We start from the raw sequence: 20,904 nt of genomic DNA, 5'->3' as shown, positions 1-20,904 counted from the left end.
ATGATGATTAACAATTGGGATTACTTTATTGTTATATAAAACTTTCACTCTGGATAATACAGATAGATCTCTCTCTCTACTAAATACCAAAACTGAGCTTTTCTCTGAACTGATTTCTAATTTTAAAAAATTGCTATAGTAATTATGAAGCTGAAATAATGCAGAATTAATGTTGTTAATGGCCATATTTAAATTTTGATCTTCACTATATAAAAGCAGGTCATCAGCAAACTGAAGAATATTAACTTTTGAATTATCCACATAGTTGAGGATCTCCGATGTGTACAAACTATACAATAAAGGAGACAATGTGGCCCCTTGCATAGTCCCTTTGTTAACATTTTTTGGTCCATGTAAAATGTTATTATATTTAACAAAAACAGTTCTATTATTTAAAAAACTAAAAAGCCACTTTAATGTTTTACTTGGCAAACCCAAGTTATGCAACACATGAATTAAACATTCTATATTCACATTGTCAAAAGCACCTTTAACATCTAAGAATACACATACTACATTAGAGTGACTTAATTTTGCTTTTTTTAACACAGATATTAATGATACAAAGCTTTCAGAACAACTTCTGCCCTTTCTGAATCCAAACTGTATGTTTGGCAACTTATCTTGTGATTCAGCATAGTAGTCCAAACGAAATTTTAACATGTTTTCAAAGAGTTTACCTAAACATGAAGATAAGGAGATAGGTCTATATGATGATGCACAATTTACAGGTTTATTGGGTTTAAGAATAGGGATAACACACTGGGTTTTCCAAGATTCTGGTATAATTGAATATTCCCAAAGTTTATTATATATATCTAATAATATTTTCTTTGCATTAGGATGTAAATGTTTAATTAAAAAATATGTTATACCATCCAACCCTGGAGCTGTATCTTTCCGACTTTTTAGTGAAATGTGGAACTCATGTAATGTAAAGGGTTTATTAATAAATGAGTTACTAGCATTTTCTTCAGACAGATTCAAAATATCTGTTATATCATTTTGTAAATGTGATGATGCTGCCAATGAGTCTAAAAACTCTGGTATCCATTCATCATTTGGGTTTCTATTTGAAGTATTATCTAATCTTTTAAACCTTTTGATGTAACTCCATATTCTAGAAATAGGTGTTGTTCTATTGAAACTGGTGCACAACTGATGCCATGACTCTGTGCGTTGTTCCCTTAGAATTCTTTTCTTTTTAGCATCAACTTTTTTGTAATTTATGAAATTAGAAATTGATGGAGAATTTCTGTACTGTCTCAGGGCTTCTTTAGACTTTTGAACAGCATCATCACAAATGTCATTCCACCAAGGAGCTGGTTTTCTCAAAAATTGGAAAGATTGTTTTAACTTTTGTTTAGGAACTGTCTTATCTCTTATATTATATAAAATATATACAAAATCATTATATAACTGTAAAGGTTCAGTACTGTTATAAATGTCTAAGTGAGAAAAACTAATTTCAGATAAACTGTAATATTTAGACCAATCTGCTTTATTATATAAATATTTGTCTTCCACAGGTCTAACTTCATATATTGATGGCTTCACATTTACACGTACCTGAGTCGGATAATGATAACTGCCCATCGGGTCATCATGGACTTTCCACTCACAAAGAGGAGACATTGAAGGACTAACTAAAGCTAAATCTATTGCTGATGCTTGCCTGTTTGAGACTGGAACAGTAGTCGGACTACCATCGTTCAACACATATAAATTGAATTCATCTATAAGACTGAACATAATATTACCTCTACTATTGTTTGTGTTACAACCAAACAAAATATGATGTGCGTTGAAATCACCCATAATGAGACATGGTTTAGGAGTATCCAGAAGTACTTTTTTAATTTTATTGGTGTGAAACTTTCCACTAGGGGGACAATATACACACAGAATATGTAATTTACCAATAGATGTTTCTATTGAGATGCATAAATTTTGAACAGCTTCAAAGAAAGTAGTATTAATAATATTATATTTAAAATTTTTCTTAATTAATATACCAATTCCGTTGTGTGGATTTGTAGAATTTTTGAAAATAAAATTATATGATGCAAACCTAGGAATTTTACTATTACTTTTAAACCATGTCTCATTAAGTAAGCATATATCAATATTTTGTTCAGTAAGATATTTTTGTAACAGAACTTTTTTACTCTGTAAGCTTTGTATGTTAAATTGTGCTATGTTTATATATGTATCCATAAAACTAAGTTAAATTAGACAATAATATTTCTTTAATTTTCTTATGAGTTATTGACATTTTCTCATTGTTGTTCCCAAGAGCAACAAGAGATTTAACGAGAGCATTAATTATAATATCATTATTTACAATTTCATCTTTATTTAATTCGGATTTATTTACATTTGAATTTAACTGAGAGCTATATACATTACTGGATTTTTCCAGATTTGGAAAATTTTTTGACTCTGAAACATTTGAAGGTATACTCACAACAGTGGCATAACTAAGATTGAGATACTTGTTCCTCTTCTCTTCCATTTTCTTCCTTTTAATGGGACAATTCCTAGAAATAGCTAGATGATTGCCACCACAATTAATACACATTATCGTGTCAACATCACATTCTTTATACGAGTGCTGACCAGCACACGATGAGCACATCTGTACGGCTCGGCAAACTTTGGCTGAATGGTTAAATTTTAGACATTTGAAACATTGAACTAATGGTGGAATGTAAGTATGCACAGGATATCTGAACAACTGAATGTAGACATATTGTGGCAATGTTGTTGCTGCAAATGTGACAGCAACTGTACCTAAAGGTGTAAGGATCCCATCTACTTTTCTCATAAAACGTTTAATAGAAATTACTTCTGCGTCACAGCTAATATTTTTATATATATCTTCATTGGACATATCTGTCGGTACATATCGAATAACGCCGGTTTTTTCTGATAAATATGCGGGTACAAAAGCTCGAAATTTATTTTTATTCAAAAAATGGTCCATTTTAAGAAAATTATTTGCTGGTGCCGGTTTCCTGAACGTGATGCCAATTTTATAGGCGTTCACTCGATGAACTCCTACGATACCCTTTACATTTTCTGTGAATAGTTTAGTCAAAGTCATAGGATTTTTATTCCCTAATTTTTCGTCTTCCGTTGATTCTACATATACTACACAATCAACACTGTGATTTTCTGGGAACTGTCTCTTGTAATTTGGTTTGGTGTACATTTTATAATTATCAGAAAGTCCTGAATCATTAAATGCTAATTTACGTTTCTTTGCCTGACCTTTTCTTTTCCTTCCAATGTCGACGGGGTCTCCCCCGTCGCTACTTACACTCATTTTCTTTGCTATATATTACAAACTGTCTACAAAAAGTACTTAATATACAAATATACAAAATATTTAAAAATAAAATTGAAAATAAAAAATGAGAAAATTTAAATCGCCCGCTCAGTTCAACTTCCCCCCTCAAAAAAAGAAAAAACAATAGCTTGCCAATAAAAAACAGGAGAAACCAGTAGGTAAAGTAAAAATGGCATATTTCATACTTTACTCATATAATTAAAACAATAATTAATTTTCTTAGTTACCAGGACTCACATACATTGTTATATTAATAATCACAATATAATTTAAAAAATAAAAGTAAAATTATTTTCCACGTTCATTTTCAATTGCCTCAGCATTTTCATATATATTTTCCTTTTTTAAATCATACATATATTTATTAAATTTCTTCATGTCTCTTTCCGTACCTTCAAATGAATAGCAATACCCTTTTAATAGTCGATATTCTGTTGCGTAATTTAGTTTTAATAATATTTATAGCTGAAAATAAGCTTTCCACTAGGGATGTCATCTGAAATATATATCGATATTTTTTTCGATATTATAAATCAAATTGTCGTATCGATATTATGCGATAACGTTTCAAAATATCGATATTTTTTTGATATATCCTATATAATATTCAATTATTAATCAAAAAAAGAAAGATAAAAGTTAATTAATGGTAGAGAATTAAATATTTCAATCAACTTTAATTTAAAAAAAAAAATATTTAAAGATCCCAATATTTCTTATTTAACCCTTGCATAAATAAAATTTTATTGCCTCGTTTAGCTTGCAGTCGATTTCTTTGTTATGTTAAAACCTGCGCGGCCTTTGAAAAAAGCCTTTCAGATGGAACAAAGCTGTACCTTGTAATCCATCTATACTTCCAAAGGATTTTCATTAAATCTACTACCTGAAGCCCTTAAATAAAGCGTATCTCATCTGAAAGGCTTTCGTCAGTTTTATTGGTTTTCCAATTCCACTGAACTAATTTGTGATGATCACTCCAGAGACTAAACTCTGTCTGAGAAAGTTTGTCTGATGAACAATCAGAATTTGATCCCACAGCAGCACATAAATCCTCTTGTCAATTTGATCTGACCATCTCTTTAATTTTACTTACGGCATTAGAACAAGCCAAGGTTAGGGCTTTGGGCTTCTGGAACTCTCACTTACCGAACGAAACACGGCAGTACTGTTATTTCACGACGATATTCTGTAAGAGGATGGCACTTCGCCGGTGGAGCGGTCCTATTTGTGCAGCTGCCACAAAGGCAACTACCACTCCAAATCATAATGTTACATCATAATGTAAGCTTACCACAGAGTAATACCAAATCAGATCAAGTATTCAAGACGATTTTTGTATCAAATAAAACATATCGATTTTTTTTTTCAATATTTGGTTATTTGATATTATCAAATCGATTCACTATATCGATATTTTTTTATATCGATATATATCGAACACTCCTACTTTCCACGGGGGCGTTGCTATATGTTAGGCACAAAAGTTTCTTCACCAATTCACACAATATGCCAAATGCTTGAGATTCATCTCCATTTTTTAATTCGTGTACATGTTTCCAAAAATCGATAATATCGGCAATTGTGTTTCAACCATAAGATAAATTGATATTTCTTAACATTTGCCATTTTTTATCTGGTTCCGATTTGCATAGTTTAACAGGTGGAGTTGAACCTAATTGAAATACAGTAAAAATTAGGACTGAAATATAAAACAGGGGCATTAATATGAAAACAACAAATCTACTGTTAAAACAGTAGGGTTGATAACACTGATGTAGTGACAACCATGAGGTCATTGAAAAAATATCGGTATATCAATATATTTTAGAGGTATTTATTAATGGATCGATGTAATATGATTTAAAATTGTATTCTTGTAGCACGATTACTTTCTACTCGTTAGATGGATTAAATGCATTTTTCACTAAAAAAGTAATATCTATAATCAAATAGTAGATAATACACTGAATGCAATTATCACTTTAATTCCTTAATCACTCTGTAGAGGCGTAGTAACGGCTGTTGTTAATATTTTATTTATATCAAGTACTTGTTCTATTACTAAATATTTATTTAAATTAACAGTCATTTATTACTATTTAATTTGTGAAGTTAGTAACTAATTTTACTTATACTTCAACTACTTTGAGGATTAAGTTAAGTAAGTGTTAAACAGGTTTTGAATACAGTCGTTAGGACTACTGCTTAATTTATCGTCTATGGTGGTCGTTAAAAAAATAAAAACATTTTATTTTTTACGTCAGAATTCAGAAATTTGAACCATGTTGTGAATTCATTACCTAGTCTTTATTTACCTATTTCTTATATTTTACTTATGTAAAGTTCATAAAATAAGTAGATGAAGAATTTTACTTATTACGTATGTTTATAGTTACTAATCACTTAAATACAATTTATGCAGTTTTAGCATAGCTGTCTACCAATAAATATATTCAAAATGTATGGAATCTCCTCGTTTTTCTCTAAAGCTCTTGCATCAGGACAGCAATTAATAACACAACAAACGAGGGTGAGTTCGATTTTAAATTATTCGAAGTGGATTTATAGGAATTGGTTTTAGAAAACAATATCTGAGTAGAAGGTACAGCGATTTTAGAGGTTAATTTTAAATTTGACAATTACTTTCATATTTTTCCTTATTATGGCGTATTTTTTCTTTTATTTAAACAGTATTAGTGATGACATGGCTAGGAAAGTCAATCCCTTGCGGCCCATATTCTCTCTTTAATAAATGAGAATGAAATAGTAACCTTGCCTACGTTATCGATATTAACATGAGAGGCACCAATAAGGAATGATAGGTGAACATGAAATCAAGTCAGCCCATTGTAATGAATTCCACAAGAATCAACCATAAAGATTTCCAGGAGGGACTGTATGAAAGTCAACCTGATAAGTTATATTAGCAGCGGTTCTGTTAAACTCCATTATTAACAGTCCCTCTCCCCTCTGACCATATTGTTATTCACACTGTCCATACATCTATTCTTAAATCCTTATCCATATACTTAATTTATAACATCCTCTTAATTCTTGTACAACTCATCAGTATATCCTGGTCAGATGAAATGCAGTTAATTATCTATAAAGTGCAATAAATAATAATGTGTATTGCTAACTATTACTACTGTTTACTTAACACTGTTTCAAAAAATATTACCTACTTATCTGTTAGAAATTATTTAACATTTATGCACTTCAACATAAGTGGATGTTGGTTCATTGCATTTTAAATTGTTTGTTTTATTGTTACAGAACACATTTATTTTAAAAAGAAAATTCCCTCCTCCATTGCATAAAAAAGGTGCTAAAGTGGCTAAAATGAAGGCTAAACACTTTATTTATGACTTAGTGGAAGATACAAATGTTAAAAAGAAACCAGAGGTGAAGGTGATCCTAAAACAATTTGTCGATGGTATGTTTGTATGGTAATTAACCCTTAATCAAGAATTATGTAACAAATTTTATCTTTATTGTAATAGCATTTTTAACAATATTTAAAAATACACTCTGAACTTTAAATGTTACCAAATTAACATAATAGGCAAAATTATTATTTTTTAGGTATCGGGAATAAAGGTGATGTACTCACTCTAAGATCAATGATAGCTTATCGTGATTACCTTGTGCCTGGACTGGCAGTATATGCAAGTCCAGAAAATTTGCTGAAATACAATACAATTGAAAATAAACAAACAAAGGAGGAAAATTTCAGTTCCCCACATGTACAAAGGGTAATTAATAAATTTAGTGTTAATAACAATTAATCATTATCATCATCTTCCTTTCCTTATATGAATTATTTGGGGTCTGCTTAATTTATTATAAATAGTAATTAATAATTTGATTAATGTTATAATTATACATACAATATATATATATATATATATATATATATATATATATATATATATATATATATATATATATATATATATATATATATATATATATATATATATATATATATATATATACACATATATATATGATATCATCATGAAATATTTAAATCTATATAAAAATTGTATATAATTTGCTGTCATATTTTATAATAAGTATGATGGTTAAATCATATATCATACTATTCTATAGTAAATTATAAAAGAGCCCAATGACAAGAAACTAAATGGATTTCTAAGTGCAATTTTGGAAATATTTTTAATAATGAAGTTATTAGAAAAATGGTATCATACATATATTACAAAAATGAGGTGTATTCACAGAATGAGCAAATTGGACTTCCAAACTTGGGATATTCATTTAATTGGTATTCAGGCTTATGTACCCTATGATAGTAAATGAAATTGTAACCTTTTCTTATATGCAGTAGTGCTCTTCTTGCAACACCAGGGTTGTTATTATAAAAAGTCCTCTCATCCTCATCATCTCACTCACATGATATCTGCAAGAACATAATATTAGAAATATAATATAGATTTTTAAATATAATGGAAATTATTATATTTGCAGACAATGAGTTGTCTGTCTCGTCTCGTCTTGAATATCACCATGAGTAAGCTACAACCATGGACTCTGGAACCATGGCATATCAAAGCTTCATTCCGTAAAACAGGATTTGTAGTTCCTGAATATGCTATAGAAATGCCCCCTGTGACTATAAAAGGTCCGGATTTGAAGCTGCAAGACAAAGAATTCTATGTTACAGTTACAGTAAGTGTAATTATTCTTTACTTACATAGAATTAAATTTTCTGTAGAATGGGGATAAGATATAATATATATCCATATATTGTTTGAAAATTATGAAATTACATATATCCATGTTTGACTGACAACTATGAAATTAAAAGTTATATTTACAAATCCAAAGGTATTATATTAATAATTTAATTTGCAGATAAACAAAACTGAAAAAGTGAAAGTTAGATGTAGAATTCATCATTGGGCAACAGGTCTGGACCGGCTCCCGTGGGTAGAGTTTCATTGGAAAAAACCATTGGAGGCGCTTATACCGGAACAAGCAGCAGATTTAGAAAAAATGCCATTGCCTCAGTGAGGTCTATTTTAGTTATGGCTCTTATTTGTAATTTGTATAAAAAATGTAGATTTTAAATTATTGTTTTAATACATTAAAAAAAACACAAAGTTTATTATTTTATCGAAATCAATTTAAATTAGTTCTATTTGTTAGGTAAAAGTTTAACCAGGGCCTGATAAATCATGTTGGGGCCCCTGTGCAATGCTCACAAAAAGGAACACTGATACTATCATACTGATGCCAAAAATGCAATCAGTAAAATTTTTGTCTATTTGTATGTTCGTTATAGAAACAAAAACTACTCGACGGATTTTAACTAAACTTGGTACAGTTATTCTTCATACTCCTGGGTAGGTTATAGTATACTTTTCATCACGCTACGATCAATAAGAGCAGAGCAGTGAAGGGAAATGTTGAGAAAACGAGAGAAGTTACTCCATTTTTAAGCTTCCGTCGTGTGCCCACCCGTGCGACACCGGAACGGGCCGCTAGTGTGAAATAAAAACAAAAAGCCGGCAAAATTATTGCGTTGTCGCTGCCGCTGGCTCTACGATAAGTGTAGATGGGACGCGGAGGTGAGTATTGCAGGAGAAACTATATAAACGCGCGCATTTCAAATTGCTGATATGCTATACACACGCACTCGCCAATATATCAGCCTTATTAAAATGTGTTGGAAAGTTTAAAAGTTACACAAATATTGCACCCATACGACCCGAGGCGGATCGCTAATATGATATAAAATTACCTTTACTGCATTTCTCATATTAAATAATTGCCGTATAATTACTACCTATATGTTATTAATGAACTACAATTCGTTGTCTTATTTTGGCCATAATTGTTAAAAAATAATTTGCATAACAAAGTTGCTTTTAGATAACTGTTTAAAAACAATGATAGGTAGAAACTTTTTTTTTTTGTAATATTTACATATCCCTTTATAATTTGTAATTATTTCAGATTTTTCATTTCACAAACTTTAGAGATAAAAGAGGTATGGTTTTTCTCACATTTCCGATCATAATTTAAAATATACGCTGCGTAAAAATAAATAAAAATCAGTTTTAAAATGTACAAATAAATCCTTTTATATTTATATGATACTCCACTTTGAATTGGTTAATTTTTTAATGTTGAATACCTACTCCTTTTGGAATCTCTAGCAAAAAAAATTGAATAATTTCCATTGCAATATCGCGGTTAAAATGTAACGATAGGACGCATTACTCCATCTCGCTGTGCTCTTTCTCGTTTTATTTCTATGTTTAAGGATTTGTGCTTATAGAATAAATCTAAAGGCCATTCCACAATGTCACGGTATAGTTCAGGTGAGCGTTCGCAAACTTATGTATACCTGAACGCGGTCGGTTTACCACGCATAGATACAGTCGTCCCATTCTCATGATCTGATATTGAAAACATGCAATAAGGGTATGAAGTTCTTTTGTCTCTACAATTGTTGAGAGTTTCAGAGTTTGCTTACCTGGCCATTTTCTACAATACAGGCAACTCGCTTTTGCAGAACATAGAGAGCGTTTAAAAGATACTGCTCGCATCTCCTGGATGGCTTATCCAAGAGAGGCGAGCAGTACTCCATACCTGGCTTTACCTGTGCAGATAGAAAGGGATTAAAGTAATGGGGTCTAATTGACCCATTGCTAGTAATACACCCTGTCAGATCCACCTCCACGCGATTCCCCTTGCGAACCATCATGATTAATTCTAGATGAATTCGTCACGATAGTCTAACTGACCTGCTTTCATTGTCACCTATCATCCCTCAGTGGTGCCCCGCCAGCGTATTCCTATAGTAGCAGTACCATCGCGCTCTGCTCGAAACTGAGTTTATCAGATGTCGTTTTAGGCACGCTCTCGATGTAATCTCTGTATTGGAGACCCTGGTACGGGACTACCGTCACGTCACGTTAACTAGTAACGCATTATCGTTACGTTGCGTAACACGTAAACTTTGCGTTAAGTATTTAATTGTAGGTAGGTAGGCAAATGTCATCTATCGAAATTAATATTTATAAAATGCTTTACACATGGTGGTAGCTGGGGATGGGGAGGCATTGAAGGGGAATGCCCTACCTTAAAATGAAAGGCCTCAACAAAATTAAATTCGCTTTTTCGAAGTTACTTAATTATGGCTTCTACCCTACTTTAAATTTGGGTTTAGCTACGGCCCTGGCTTTATAGCAATAAATAGGTGAACTGGAGCTATCCTTCTTAAAATGAGATGAATACAAAGAATCCGAGTTTAACGCGTGTAGGTCCCGATAAATTCGACATAGTATAAAACAGAGAATTTTTTTTTGTTTTCCGCTTGATTTATAATAATCAAAAAATTTTGATAAGTAATTTAGACAATACAAAAAATATTCTTTAAAAAAATATGCAGATTGCTTATTTAATGGACCGAGGTCACTGTAGTCCATAGACATGATAGTTTCGTTTCATTGACAAAACAGTCGTGCCATTACAACTGCCTGGTGGCAGAAACACGATTGGGAATAAATATTTATGTAGAAGACTATTATATAGTTTTGTTTAAATTTAATTGGAAATTTACCAAACGCTACGCTATTACTTTGTCCGAACTAAAATCCTTACTATGATGACGATAAGATAATCCAGTTGTAACTGGATATTTATTATACTAATCGAGTTTTATATGAACGAACTGAATATTCTTGTATTTAGCAAATCATAATAACACTCAATTTAGATATATATTTTTATTGATAATAATCATAAAAAGTAGGATGAGTAATAATACATATAAATAATATTTCCATAACAACTTTTTACCCGTTAATGTCCCAATACTGGACATAGATGTTTCCGTATGGAACTAGGATATTAGCCTCCTATTACCACAGTGACACGGGCGGTTTGGTACAAGATTATTTTTCATTACTACCAATTATTACGTATATAATAACTAAATTTACTTCTAATTATGTTAAACTGTTATAATATATATTATACTGCTATCATGAAACATTATTACATTTATTTTAATTTCATAATGAAAATAAATTTATGAGAATTATTTATAAATTATTTATAAATTTAATAGAATAAATAAATTTATATCTATGTACTTTATTTGATCTACAATTTTTCAGGTTTTTCAACATTGCTTATTTCAACATATTCATTTTGTTTTTCTACATAACCTTGTTCATTGTCCAGTTGTTGTTCTATAGTCTCTTGGGTTTCAAGATGTTGTTCTTCAAATTGTGGCTGATAGTATTCTTGTTGAGTTAGTTCTTGTCTAGTTTCTGATTCATATTCTTGTGGCCCAACATACTCTTGTGGTTCAATATATTGTTGTTCGTATCCTTGTTGTTCTTGTTGTGGTTCATAAGGCCCATATTGCTGTTCATAATTTGGATCATAACGTTGTGACGTTTCTTCATTGTCATTAATTTCCGCTGAATAAACTTGTTCAGTATCAGCACCTTCATAGTAACCATTTCCCTGATTGTCTTGATAGTTTTCATTTTGCGATACATAATCTTGATTGTAGACATTCGCGTCTTCATCTTGGTTATAGACATAATCTTGGTGCGTCTGTTCGGAATAGAACAATTCCCTTTGTTCGGCGTCAAAAGCTTCTATACCTGACGAATCTAAAGGATTTTCCATATTTTCAGCTACAGTAGTTGAATTAGGATCGTATTGATTTGTAGGTTCGAAGTTATTAATCACGTCAGTATTTTCTTCTATTTTGATGTTCGGATCTTCTTCTAATTTCAAATCGTTATTGGGCGTATAATCTTGAACGTTTACGGTCTCAATTGGATATTCAGTGACTACTTGTTCTTCAAATGAGTCATTACTTGTCATTTTAATGAAATTGTCATCATTTATATTCGGTGTTGAAGCTACTTCACCCTCATTTGAAATTGTAACTTTTTCTGTATCGGGCTTGTAAACTATCTCTTTCGTAGGTAAATATTGTTCATGTATTGTATTCTCAAGTTTTAGATTGTTGTCACTATTTAAATCACTTTTTAAATCTTCATGAGTATCCCATTCCGGGTTCTTTTCTTGGGCATTGTCAAGTTTAGAAATCGATTCAATTTTTTCCTCGAACTTTGTTTCACAAAATACTTGGTTTTGCTCTTCATTCTGACGTACATTATCTGGAAGATCGTTCTTTATTTTGTCATAAGTTTTATAGGGTATTTCTTCTATTTCCTTTTTTGTGACATTCTCGCTACTCACTGTTATAGTATTTAGATTGTCTTGGTTATATTCGCTATAATTAATGTTATCGTTATCTAACTCTTGGTGTAATTGATAATCATGAGATTTTTTGTCCTGATCTTTTTCCGGTTCGTCTTCTTTATATTCTGATATTGGTTGTTCTTTTTCATTACTTATATCAGTAAAATCATATTGAGTCTTTCCTTGAACAATATTATTTTCAGGTCGATACTTTACTCCTCTGCACGAAGATATATCAGAATCCTTTTCATCATTTTTCAATTGTTCTAAAATATCATATTTACTTTTCCAATCATCCTCTGCATATGTTTTTACAGTTTGAGCATACTGACTGTCAAAGCCAGGTCTATTCTTTGGAATTAATATATATTTTTTACTAATTTCTTGAAGCAGAGTTTTTTCTATTATCTGTGTTCTAGGTACATTTAATGGAAGGAAATCTCGGGTTGTGGGAGACAGTTTTAACTGGCTGTCCTGTTGTCGCGGCGATATTGGATAGACTTCTCTACTAGAGTCCATGTTGGGCTAAAATAATTTATTTCATATAAGACAAAAATTTATGTAATTATGTTAATATATGTTTTAGAAGTAAAAGTAAAATTAATGAGTTTATATTCTCAACTTACCTTATGTCTAAGCTGCACCACTGCTGTACAATATCGCATTTTGTCCAATTTGCCAAGAATATATTCATTCCTCTCTTTACGTCTCTTGTCCTCTTCAAGAAAAGCATCATATTGTTTCCTAAGAGCATTGATTCGGTCTGATTTTATTCTGAAATAAAATATTGTTTTTAAATTCACATCATTTAAACTTATATTCATGATAGAAAAAAAAAATTAACAACCCTTTAATCCTTTCCACAAGTAGGAAGAGATAAAAATTTAAAAGCCCGTAAAAAATAAAATAAACTTATTTTAACTTCGAAAAATTGATATACCTAATACTAACACACGTGTAAGCCATAGCGATTGGAAAAAAAAAACATCAAAACATATATAATAAATACTCTTACTTTTTATCAGACTTCCTCATATGTGCGTGTTGTCTTAGCGGTTTCAACACAATATTACGAAACTAATCTCAACCAACACAACAAGAGGACTAGCATGGCACCGATGTAAACAAAGTAATGCCACTTCGACCTTCGCGAAGGTTTTCTGAGTTTGCGCAGATTCACCTAATATCTATCTTTAGACGAACATTGTACAGACTTGTCGAACTTTTTATGGATTGTTTTGATAATAAGGAAAACAGTGACCCTTTAGGTTTGTCCTATTGTTTGTTATCAGCGCAACGTGTTCATGGCTTTTATTCTAGTCTTAATTCAGTCTATATGTGTCACAAACTTTCATACATGGATTGATAGATATATCTATTACAAATCAGATGAATGGAAATCCGAAAAGGTCTTTTTAAAACTTCATATCCAATCACTTTCAAACCTCATCATTCTTATAATAACATGATTCTACATATATAAAAAATGTATAATAACATGATATTGTATATGTGTAAGCTGTCCGATGGTGCCAGGTATTAAGTGGTACATCGTAACGTCAGCCAGCTGTATGGTACAATAACAAAGCAAAATGACCTTCATCCTTGCTTACAATCCCGTGTCACGAAACGTTTCTACCACAATCAATTCGGTGTACCTACACATACATATTAGGTAGTTTGATTACACTCTAAAAACATTAGAACCAATATTTACTAGCCCTTACTAAAACTCATAGTGGCACATATCTATCTGGATATATAAATTCGCTAGCTTTATTCCGCGGTTTCGCCCGCGTGCATTATACATAAAGTATCGTATTTTTGGATAGTAAGTAAGTTTGGATATAACTTATCAGTGTATCAAATTCCATTTAACTTAATGGATTATTCAGTAACTTTTGCATGAAAGTATAACATATAAATACTAGTGGGATTAATTTAATCCACAAAATTCCAACCGTGTAGAAATTTAAAGACAAGTATTTATATTTTTTTGAGTATTTTAACGCAATTCGAAATGGCAAACATGTTGAGAGTTCATCTGATGTAAAATGTTAACCGTCGCCTATAGACATGAAAATTTTGAACATAGTAGAGTATACGGTGTCGCTCATGACACCCTTCATGCGTTGCCATTCTTGAGGACTAAAATGTTGCTGTGTGCTTCTGTAGCCCGGAATTTTATTGCCATATCCCACCCTTCCCATTGCCGTGTGGCCCCGGCATAGAATGGGCCACCCCTTCATTACCTGTGGGTGTCATAAGAGGTGCCTAAAGGAATTTAATGGTCGACGGATGAGCAACAGCGTCCCTTTTAAAACAACACCAAATTCTAACTGCAGTTGCCAACCCGCCTCCCAAGCATGACAACTACTGACAAAACTTTCCCTATGATCCGCAGTGGACAGTTAATAGCTGATATGATGATGATTTCACTCTTCATGACTTTTTGCTGAAAGTCATTGTATCACAACTGCTTTATGATAGAAACAAGAATGATGACCTTTGTACATAGACTCTCTCTGGTAAATTGTAAGTGATAATTTTTTTTTAATTCTTGGGCCAAGTGCAATAAAGATAGGTGTTGACAATTTCAAGATTTTGCCTGTATATCTATGATGTAACACCCAAATGGATGAATCAATACTGTTCTTTATTTGCAAGCTAGTTTAATCGGGATAGTTCTTAGCTGCCTCAGTTTGTAATAAATTAGTTATTATATAACTGAATTTACATTGTAATTTGGATACATGTTGAAATTTAAGTTTTACCGACTATCTGTATGACGGTAGGTATCGACCCTGCATGAGCACTTGTTAAAGAAATATTTAGAATGAACTCTGCGACGACGCTAATTGTAAATAACTACCTAGATACAATGCCAAAATCTACATAGAACATTGAATTTAGATATCCTGTCTCTAATATTTAAAATACAATAAGGTACTTCCAATTATTAATATTACATGTTTGTATCTAAATATCAAAAGCCAATGAATCCGTCCCATGCTACTCTGTGTATACTCAAAAAGTTGGTACTCTTTGTTTGATAACGAAAAATAAGACAAAGCGACGTTAATTACGGTTATCCCCTAAATTGATAGCCGTAATACAAAAACGTTGATTCAGTTAATTGTGGCCGTGATAGATAATTGATATAGTTGCAGGATTTTGAAGACCTTCTAACTAGGATATTGGTAATCCCGCCTGCACTAATAGCATACGATAATGGGGCAGCAGTGACAAATGATAGTTGTGGATAAAATTAGGCCAGTTGGTGCATCGTGACGAATTAACAATCATAGTATCTAGTACAGCTACGAGAAGGACGAACTGACAGGTTTATCTATCTCATTATTAGCAATAATGGGGCAGCTAAATAGACTCCATTATTAATAGATAATATAATAGGTGCCTATCCCATGACGCGAACAAACCTTCGCAAAGATATGCCTAAGAGTACAGTATTCCTTTTTTTAAGCCACTACGTCATTGCTGTTTCTTCTTTCTACTTCTAAAACACACAACTGATTTATTACGGATTTAATTAATAAACGGATGCCAATATTAAAGCAGAACTTACAACAAGATTATCTGATTTTTATTGGAAAATCCTATGGATTGCCGCAGTAGGAGCATATCTACTTAGTGAACAGTCTTTTGATCTCGGTAAAGCATATCTATAGGCCATACTTGACACTTTGGCATCCACTATTTCTTTTTTGTTTATTCTCCAAAGGAACAATAAAATGGCTCGGATAGGTAAGTTTTTATACTATACATACTATAAGTAAAATCTAATAAGCATTTGTTTATTTGTAACACTTTATTGTGCAGTAAAGTCTTAAATTATAGGATACAGAGTTCTTAAGAAAATAATAAGTACAATGACGGACTTATCCCATAAACGGGATCTCTTTCTGAACGTTCTGCCTGTTTATATTTATTTATCTTTGTAATATATGGAAGTGAGTTAAAAGGCAAAATTTGGACGAAAAAATCAGGTCAACCCATTCGTGACAAATTTATTAGGAAACAACCATAATGGCTCCAGAAGAAATTGCCTATTTTAGTAGATGATAATGGAACTGCAGCCTTCAGCTTTACCCTCTGTTAGTAATGATATAGATAATATAATACTAGATAATATTATAAACTAGCTGCCCTTTTACTAAGTAATATACTATGTCAGGACGACCTACAGGTGGTTTCCAGGAGGAAAGAAATTCTTAGTAAGTGGAACTACCAGCTCCATTGCTAATAATACCCTGTTAGATCGACTTCTACGTGGTCCTCCCTATAAGCCATTTTGTGGGTAATTCTTATGTATCTATCACAATGTGCTAACTGATATATTTTCATCCTCACCCATCATCCCTCATTGGTAACCGCCAGTATATAACTACCGACAGCGCAGGCGGGGTTACCATTCTATTTTCATTCCATTATAGTCCATCCCTACTGGGGGAAAGAGATTGTTAGTAATGGAGACTGAGAATCCCATTGCTAGCAATATACCTAACCAGGTCGACCTCCTCGCGGTTCTCCCTGGAAACTATCAGGTTAATTCCTGATAAATTCATCATGATGGGCTAATTGGCCTGTTTTCATTCTCATCTATCACCCTTCACTGGTGCTCCGCCAGCGTATCCCGTTAGCGCAGGCGGGGTTACTATACCATTTTCGCCCATCAAAAAAAAAAGTCCATCCCTATTGCTATAAACTCTATCAAGTTAACCCCTGCATGGTTCCCCGTGGAAATCTCTCCTTGTGCCCCGTTTACGTATACCGATAGCGCAGGCTGCGATCAGTCAGTCAATCAACATCCTTTTTTTTTATGTATAAATTACTTAAGGAGATAATTGCCTATAGGAGCCAACACCTACTAGACGTTACTTCACGAAATATTACTAATTGTCCAAAAATGTATTTCATAAAATAATTATCAATTAATCAATAAATGTGTTACATGCAATTTTATACGACAAACAGCGCTATTTGCAATTCATATCGTGTTGTACGGGTCATCTTCACCCTCTTTTTTGGAGGAGGGCTGAAATGGGGGTCTTGGGGCAAATCCCATTGCTTCAGCCTATACTCCGGGGGCGACTACCCCTGGTGTGTGGATGAATTGTCGTTGGGTTGGTAGTCTTCATATTTTACAATCCATGTAGTACAGAGATTCTTTTCCTCCTCCGTTAAGAGAGTATATTTTTTTAATAATAAATAATGAGCCAGGGCTATTAAATATATATATATATATATATATATATATATATATATATATATATATATATATATATATATATATATATTAATTAATTAATTTTAATTTGATAATCACTTATTATCTACCTAAGTAATACAGTTTTTATAACTTAGGTAGATAATATAGTAGAACACTTGGTAGAACCAACTAGAACTAAACCCGCTAAATTAGGGGGAAAAGGGATTGTTAGTAATGAAAACTGAGAATCCCATTGCTAGCAATATACCCAACCAGGTCGACCTCCTCGCGAAATGGAAAATCCGCTAAGTTACAGCGGTTTATGGCTGGTCGACTCTCGGACGTGCGGCCGCAACAATGCCCGGAACGGTCGCGTGCCCGGTAGTCGACTATTCTTTTCCTTCTTCGCAGTCACTAACCACTTTACTCTTCTGTCGCACTCTATAAGCCGTTTCCAATCATTTTTAGTTCCTAAAGCGCTCTGCAGAGGCAACACCAACGAAATGTAAAAAAAAAAAAAAACTTGTCAATGTATTTTATCGCACTATTCATAGATGAAGGATAATACTTGTAAGCATTGATTATGGTAATAACCTGTAGTATAACATAGACTAAGAACATTCATTAAACATCTTTATTTTAAGCAGCATGATCTCTGACCTTAGCCTGTTCCATAACGGAACAACGTACTAAAAAAACACCTTTCTAATCTGTAACACTTACTGTCAAATTGCGAGATTTTTTCACTTTTTTATTAGTCTGTTCGGCGCTTTTGGTTATTTAATATTTATTTAAATAAAATAGTACATTGTAGTTTTAACTCTCGATTATAAAAAACAAATAAATTGAGATAAATAAACCAAGTCCTATAAGGTAGCGAAAATTATATAAAAATAATTTGGTTATGTTTGTATAACAATCCGCGTTATTCTTGCTTTATTATAGATTTTTCAAAATGATCTATAAGTGGTGGCATAGATTTGTACGTCGTAGAACTAAACCAATACCTGTTGATCAAGCTATTTTGTGGAAACGTAGACTGAGTATAGCATATGGATTAGTGGCATGGAATGCCTTTGGGTTAGTCATATATAGTGCCTATAAGGGCAAAGCTGATTGGGCAGATTATTACGGTTTAAAAACAGAGGAAGAAAAATCTATTCCACCAGGTAATTAACATTGATTACGTACCATAAATTAATACAAAAACTTGGCCACTGTATACATGTATGTATGTAGAGGTATTTTTTTGTGTCAATTTTTATTATGCAATTTAGAATGATAAGTTTATAGTTTACCTGATGGAAAACAGTTATCGTATGTGAATAGTATTATGGATGATCACAGAATTATGAAATACTAGTGTTATGCCTCTGTACCCTGCAATTTTTTACTAGTGTTTAAAATGCCCTTACGAAATCATTTAATCTAAGTGATAAAAGTTAAATCATCACCTTAACAAGTTGGATTCTAATATGATAGGCAAAAACATGGGCATAGCAAGTATTATATTTTCTATAACAGTAAAATTTGGGATTAACAATTAGGATCCCTAATAAATAATAAACAGTAATCTCTAATTTAGAGATTACTGTCATTTGCATATTTATTTTACTTTAAATCCTATTAAGTGTTCATAACTTTTATTTGATCAAAATTATTTTGTTTAATTCTGCTTATAATTAGAAGTTCTACAACCTTTCATATTAGCCATCAGTCTCTGACTCCATTTCACCCAGGCATATTAATGATAGCAGAATGAAACAAAATAATTCAAATTGAATAACCAGTGATATGATCTTCCACAAGATAACATCTAGTTCAGTAAAAACTTCATACCATTTGCTTAATGTTGCAATTATTTGTCAATTCAAAAACAATTTATCAATTTTCAAAGTCTGACTGATTATTTAAGAACTGTTCTGTTAGCAAATTAAAATACTATATTTATAGAGTATATTGCATATAAATGTGCCATTAAAATCTTTGCGCTTCATATTATGCATCTGAAATGTTTCAAATACAATTTTGCCATTAAATTTCGAATTTTCAGCAAGTAATAATAGTAACATAGTAACAGAACATTTTAGTTCATATGCAATGCTCTTTTTTTAAATAATAAATTGGAAATATTGAAAATTCCTCAATTGATTTACAAAATTGACAAATAACTGCAACATTACCATACTTTGTTATGAACACCCTTAAATTCAATGTATGGTAGATGTAAAATCATATGTGATATAAAAATTATAGAATGCTGCAGGTATGTTTGTAATTTTTGTAAATGCAGCAATATTTCGTACTAAATGATAACTGCAAATTCAAATTCGCGTAAGTTGGGGTATAATCGTTAACACCTGTCTGTGAGCTGTTGGCTCCTAGTTATGAGTCTGTTTCACGGGACATGTTCGGATATGCACATTAGGTTAACAATAATATAGATAAAATATAAATAATCAAGATTTGCATAACAATCAAACATGAACGAGATTTGAAGATGGTGTAATTCCGGGTTGTAAGTTGAGGTAGTGTAATATTGCTGCGAGGTATTGCTGTTATTCTTTTTCAATGCACCTGGCAAACCCCATGTTCAAGAAAATACAGTTTTATATGTTGAATTAAATATATATATACTTGGTTTCTACAGGTCAAGCATGGGCTAATACTTTAGGGATAAAAAATGCCAAAGTATATAGGATATCGGGATTCAAGAAAGTAGATGAATATGATATTGTTGATGGAGAACACAAGTCTGTTAAACTTGAAGCAATTAATGAAAATGAAGAACTAACAAAGTCATAACAGAAATTATTGGCATAATACTAGTTACATGTTATACTGTAAATAATTTATAGTTTTGATTTAAATAGATCTAAATAAAATAATAATTGTTACAAATTACTTTATTATTTAACTAAACTGTAATTGTTCTGTCGCCGCCGTGTGGTTCCGACATAAAATCAGCCCCTTCCTTTCCTGTGGTTATAGTAAGAGACAACTAAGGGAACTTAATGGTTGAAAGATGGACAACAGTGGCTCTTTTAAAACATCACCA

General features: G+C 31.9%; 3 protein-coding genes across 5 annotated transcripts; 2 read left to right on the top strand and 1 right to left on the bottom strand.

Moving 5' to 3' along the window:
• Window positions 1-5,567: 5,567 nt before the first annotated feature.
• On the top strand, window positions 5,568-8,504 carry LOC113519827 (39S ribosomal protein L9, mitochondrial). The gene is made up of 5 exons (XM_052900685.1): window positions 5,568-5,882; window positions 6,629-6,788; window positions 6,938-7,107; window positions 7,847-8,047; window positions 8,234-8,504. The coding sequence occupies exons 1-5, from the start codon at window positions 5,811-5,813 to the stop codon at window positions 8,390-8,392; spliced, it is 762 nt and encodes a 253-aa protein (XP_052756645.1). The 5' UTR covers window positions 5,568-5,810; the 3' UTR covers window positions 8,393-8,504.
• A 2,972-nt stretch (window positions 8,505-11,476) lies between these two features.
• Window positions 11,477-16,275, bottom strand: LOC113519824 (probable serine/threonine-protein kinase clkA). 2 transcript variants are annotated; one of them, XM_052900688.1, is made up of 3 exons: window positions 16,203-16,275; window positions 13,243-13,390; window positions 11,477-13,141 (listed from the first exon to the last, which is right to left on the bottom strand). In XM_052900688.1, the coding sequence occupies exons 1-3, from the start codon at window positions 16,256-16,258 to the stop codon at window positions 11,495-11,497; spliced, it is 1,851 nt and encodes a 616-aa protein (XP_052756648.1). In that variant the 5' UTR covers window positions 16,259-16,275; the 3' UTR covers window positions 11,477-11,494. The 2 variants fall into 2 exon arrangements, with proteins under 2 accessions (XP_052756648.1, XP_052756649.1); XM_052900689.1 differs by lacking the exon at window positions 16,203-16,275 and adding an exon at window positions 13,632-14,003.
• A 2,281-nt stretch (window positions 16,276-18,556) lies between these two features.
• On the top strand, window positions 18,557-20,753 carry LOC113519753 (uncharacterized). 2 transcript variants are annotated; one of them, XM_026904940.3, is made up of 3 exons: window positions 18,557-18,719; window positions 18,792-19,015; window positions 20,497-20,753. In XM_026904940.3, the coding sequence occupies exons 2-3, from the start codon at window positions 18,802-18,804 to the stop codon at window positions 20,649-20,651; spliced, it is 369 nt and encodes a 122-aa protein (XP_026760741.1). In that variant the 5' UTR covers window positions 18,557-18,719; window positions 18,792-18,801; the 3' UTR covers window positions 20,652-20,753. The 2 variants fall into 2 exon arrangements, with proteins under 2 accessions (XP_026760741.1, XP_026760740.1); XM_026904939.3 differs by having other exon boundaries at window positions 18,557-19,015; window positions 20,497-20,751.
• Window positions 20,754-20,904: the final 151 nt, after the last annotated feature.

The sequence above is a fragment of the Galleria mellonella genome, unplaced genomic scaffold, assembly GCF_026898425.1.
Source record: "Galleria mellonella isolate WM207_F2 unplaced genomic scaffold, CSIRO_AGI_GalMel_v1 utg65, whole genome shotgun sequence".
Lineage (NCBI taxonomy): Eukaryota > Metazoa > Arthropoda > Insecta > Lepidoptera > Pyralidae > Galleria > Galleria mellonella.
This window is presented reverse-complemented; position numbering and strand designations above follow the sequence as displayed.